This window comes from Penaeus vannamei, chromosome 16 (genome assembly GCF_042767895.1).
Source record: "Penaeus vannamei isolate JL-2024 chromosome 16, ASM4276789v1, whole genome shotgun sequence".
Classification (NCBI taxonomy): Eukaryota; Metazoa; Arthropoda; class Malacostraca; order Decapoda; family Penaeidae; genus Penaeus; species Penaeus vannamei.
This window is the reverse complement of record NC_091564.1, coordinates 42,311,508-42,316,507: the sequence shown is the minus strand read 5'-3', so window position 1 is coordinate 42,316,507 and position 5,000 is coordinate 42,311,508. Positions and strand designations below refer to the sequence as shown.

The 5,000-nt window shown below is 38.7% G+C and overlaps 1 protein-coding gene across 10 annotated transcripts in view; it reads right to left on the bottom strand.

Moving 5' to 3' along the window:
- Window positions 1-902: 902 nt before the first annotated feature.
- The window catches only part of LOC113809116 (eukaryotic translation initiation factor 4E transporter), a 38,368-nt gene continuing 34,270 nt past the window's right edge, over window positions 903-5,000 (bottom strand). For all 10 annotated transcript variants that reach the window (XM_027360606.2, XM_070131497.1, XM_027360604.2 and 7 more), the window contains one exon: window positions 903-4,326. In XM_027360606.2, coding sequence (XP_027216407.1) covers window positions 4,231-4,326 — 96 coding nt within the window. In that variant the 3' untranslated portion in view covers window positions 903-4,230. The remainder of the gene's footprint in view (window positions 4,327-5,000) is intronic.

Below are 5,000 nucleotides of genomic sequence, written 5' to 3'. Positions count from 1 at the left end.
GGGAACGATTGCGTTTAGTATAAAAAGGGACTGTCCACTTGTTTTGGGAGACATTGTTGAAAGAGAAGAGTGTTGCCTAAGGAGCTGTAGAAGGGATCACGAAAAATCGGTCCCATTCATCTGGGCTAAACAATTGAAGATATTTGTAAGGTTGGTGGTAGTGGATGGTTGGGGATGTGTGGAAGAGGGAGTATTATGGAATGATGGAGAATAAGGCTGTAAGGTAGTAATAAGGGAGGATGGGGTTCTGGATAAAGGTTGTGGGGCTCGAGTTGACGAATTTGAGGATGTTGGGAGGGTAGGAATGTCTTCTGGAGATTGATTCTCTGCTTGGGTGGGTAATACACTAGTAGGCATTGAGGAGTGGGTAGTAGTTTGTGTTCGGTCGCGGTCAAAGGAGAGCCTGGGGTCGGGGAGCCGGTGGGGCGATTTGATGAAGGGGCAAGCCTCATTGCATCTAACATGGGTATTAAATCCTCATTGCTGGCCATGTGAAGCTTTGACTCTGTTAGGGAAAAAACAGTCCTTTCATCATTTCAGCTTGGCTCTTACACATTAGCAAGTAGATAGTAGAAGGGTTGGGGTAGCGACGGAAACGAAAGAGCTAGAAGGAGAAAAGACCATGCAAAATTAGTTGAGTCGAGGGCTGAGGCCCAAGTCAGGGTAGATCCCCGCATTGGGTCAGTCTCCGTCTCCTAAGCCCCCCCCCAACACGCGACATCAACGGGCAAGGGATTCGGGCAGGAGTGAGCGAGTTAATGGTTGATGGTTGAAACAAATAAATGTGTTAGACATCTAAGGTCATATAGCACTATGGTAAAATATTATGGCGGAAAGGACATGGGTTGGGGGAGGGGGGGAATCCATACTCTCAAAAATCACAGGAAAATGAAAATCCAGTATCGCTTTGCTGATGGAATTTTATTTTTTTTAGCATTTCTAAATAAAGAAGAAATACTGAAATTATTATTTCTTGATCCTTTTCTAGTCGAAAGGTACGCATAAACTAAACCAAAATAACGATTCAATAGCTAACGTAGCGCTGACGGTACGTTAGGGTTGACCGAAGGTGCGATGTTGGTGACAGAGGCAAGTTGTTGTCATTATTCAGTGAAAAGCAATGTGTGATGACTTTAAACACTGCAAAGATTGTTTTCACTCGGATTCTACTTGATGTACCTTTGCACAGCTCTCCATATCCTTCACTTCTGTAAGCTGTGTGGGCAGTGCACTTGGTAAGTCACTTCAACGTTTGTAGTTTCTCCTCTCAAAGTTGTACCCAATAATGGCGCACCTCCGGTCTGATGTAAACATGCATATTTTAAGAGATTCCACGTCATTTCTTCACTTCTGAGCAGTGAATACTCTTCTTGGCAATGATCTACTTGTATTTTTTTCGATTTACTTTTTAAAAAACGAACACCGAAGGAGCACTAAAACTCGATTTTCATATAGATAACAGAGATCACTTTTAACTTTAAGTAGGGCATTCTAGGTCTCCTTCAGTGGGTGACGCGGACAGTATTTAGGAGGCAAGTTTGAAGTTTATGTTATTGATCCTCCTCAAGTCTGTTGCCTCTGTTGCAATCTGGCCTGAAGTTCTTTGCTGGTTTGATCTATTCATGTATAAAGGTCTTATTATCCTAATTGAAGTTAATCCAGTTAATTTACTAATATTTCAAACTTGAAATACAAATAGATTATGTTCACAGGTGAACAACAGCATTAGATTTCCTCTTTCCTGTAATACTGTAATCCACCATGGGGTAAATTTGTTGTGTCAAGAAAATTAAAATCAAATTACTAAACCAAACGTACACATCTTTCTATTTCCATTAAACATTCTTTAATCGTCTTCCAAACTGGGATATTCTGTATTGTTAGTGCTTGTGAAAACAGCCAAGCACTCCAGGCCAGGGGTACAACTCTGTCACCATAGATTTTCCTTAACTCTGAAGAACATCATTTTCATCAGACGGGTTGTGCTAAGCTTCCTCCATAGTTAACACATTTTCCCGCTTTGTCTGCCTGGAAATGAGTTCTGTAACAAGAAGTTTTGTCTGTAAGGCTGTATTCCAAAAGGAAAGCCTCTTAACTGATCTTAAATAAGAGCTCAAAGTTAATAGTCCCATTTAAAAGTAACTATACCAACCACTTCCTTCTGGATTTCCCTTATATAACTCCTACCCAGACTGGGGAGGTACAGATACACTGTTGACAGACTTGTGTTAAGGAATGTTTTAGGTTGCCACATATGGGACAATATAGACTATGAGACACAACAATGAACTGGGAAGTTCCAGCAAACAGCAGTCAACACAGGTCATGGCATTAATTTGAGAAAGTGCTGCTTAGCAGCACACATTCTATAAGGGGCACTAAATGCATGTGCCAATATCATAAGCATGTAGAACATACTCTTTTACAATCAATAATACATCAAAATTGAATACAAATCGCACTGACAAAAGAAAAAAATTCTATACACATAGATGCCATGCATCCATCACACTAACAATTAAATCACAATACTCATACTCTCACACACACTTGTGACAAATTATCAGTGAAGACCCTTGGGAGACACATAAAACTAAACTCCTTTCTTTTGATCAAAAATGATAACCATGTTCTGAGGGAACCCAAGGACCAATATCGCTGATCTCAACATTTCACACTACACAGCAAGTTCAAAGCGGTCAGGGAGTTTAAACCCAAGTTTTGAGCCTCAGGAGGAGAGGCTGCAAGGAGCTAAAACTTGTGTAATAAACTCCATGATCCCAATGCATCTACAGTATTTGAGCTTTTATGAGCTAGAGAAAATGAAACACATACACAATAACACATGAACAAATATCTCTCTTCTACACAACACAACTTTGTACAGTGGTTTATACTTACAAATCTAGCAAGCAGGACTTTTTTTTTAATCACCTATTTCTGCATCAGCGTCCCTTAATGTGACAGAGAATATTTCAACTTCCAACAATTACATTCATTCATTCATGCTTTCATACATAAACTCATCAATTACCCACTCATTCCCAAAATGCATATATACATATATATTCCCACATAATAAACACACATACTCATGCGATTCAACCTTACACAAACGTCCCAACATAAGCACCATTATTCCACATTCTTCAGCCTACATTCATAGTATGATTCACCCCACCATTACTTCTTTAATTAATGCATCCCTTAGGAACTACAGTCTTTACAAAAATACTTTATTATTACGTCCTTCAGTCTTACTCTTAAACATAAATGTATGTGACAAGCACATAAATATCACACTTAACATTTGGTTTTGTAAAAAAATAATAAACACCTCATTGTATGACTTACATGTAACTGCTAAGTGAAAAATAAAATAGTGGTATCTTGAAACGGCACAGACGTCACTCATCTGTGTTTCTGGTCACCAATTGTGGGGTGCAGACGGGAGAGGAGAGGAATGGGACGCTCAAATAATTTCACTGTCATTAGTCATCTCACGCTACACTTCAGTCACATGGCGTCGACACTGATAACACTAATTATACCTCTTGTCCTTAATAATAAATGTCTTTTGGACTTTTTGTCCTCATCTCTTTTTGTACAATAAACGTGTTTTCTTACAGATCACAACACTACAGAATGTAACAGCTTCAGCACTTTAGCGTCTTGAAGCAACTTTTATTATTGAGGTACAGACTGAAATACCGCACTATGACGAATACAGATTCTCTTTCTATGCCAACCAAACAATGATCGGACACCACTCTCAGTACACTAATTAAAATGGCGAGAACAGCATTTTTCTGACCTATAGCAGGGCAGGTACGGGGACAGCAGTTCATTATAAACATAACGCAATGGTTGCTTTAAATTCATAATGTGTATATATATTCATATATATGCTTTGTATATACAGGCACACCTGCTTTGAAAATAAATACCAGTTTCATAAGATTAACACTTCTTAAATCAGCATATTTTTTGAAGGAAAACAGGTGCCTTTATTCCCCAATCCACAAATGCAATCCTTAAAAAATAAAGCAGATTTTCCTGGTTAAATTTATCAACACAAAACACTTGTTACTCTTGTCAATGTTTCAATGCTTGTCAGGAAGAACAGCAGCCAATATTTACGGTTTGTGGTGGAAGATAATGACTCGGAATAAGTTTTGATCGAGTGGCAAGGTACTGTGTATTTTTTACTAAGACAGTACTAGAGCAGTCTCAATTTGGGACGGCCTGAGTCTGCTGGAGCCTCTCAACCTCCTCCAGGCTCAACACCTTGCCACCTGGGAGTTCAGGCAAACCTCCAGCCTGTACCTGTTAAAACAACATGACAGTCTATCTCATAACTCTGTCAATTATACATCTGATTATACAGTAACACCTCTCTCTTACACACACACAAACATGCAAACCTTTATATATTCATGGACAAATATCTAAACAGACACAAACTGTAGTTCCCAGTAAATCCTCTATGAGAACCTAAAGCTTCATATTGATGCAAGTTACAAGAATATAACGTCCCTATTGTCTTCTAGAAAGGACATCAAATAACTGTCTTCTAGAGTCTAAAGTCTCAGCTGTTGAAAGATTCCAGAAACTGGATATTAAAACCTACACCTTCCAGGATACATTACCCCACTGCTACGAGGAGAGCCTTGAAAGCCCTCTTGGTATGATATTGATTTTTTATCCTTCAATCAAATTCAACTCTAAATATACTTGAGTTCTTACCCAAACAATTTATATGGCAATCTTTTAGCAATATCCTTTTTTTCCGTAATGACCATGAGAATCTATCATAGTAACAGCAATAAAAAATTTAATAACAATGCCACTGAATTAAAACTGTAGAGAAAACTTTCCAATGCAAACTAGCTTACTTTCCTACCATTAGCTGCCGACTCCAACGAGTCAGTGAACATCACGGACGACTCATCATTCTACAAATTATTCTAAATATCATTTTGGGAGGCAGTGGACCCACA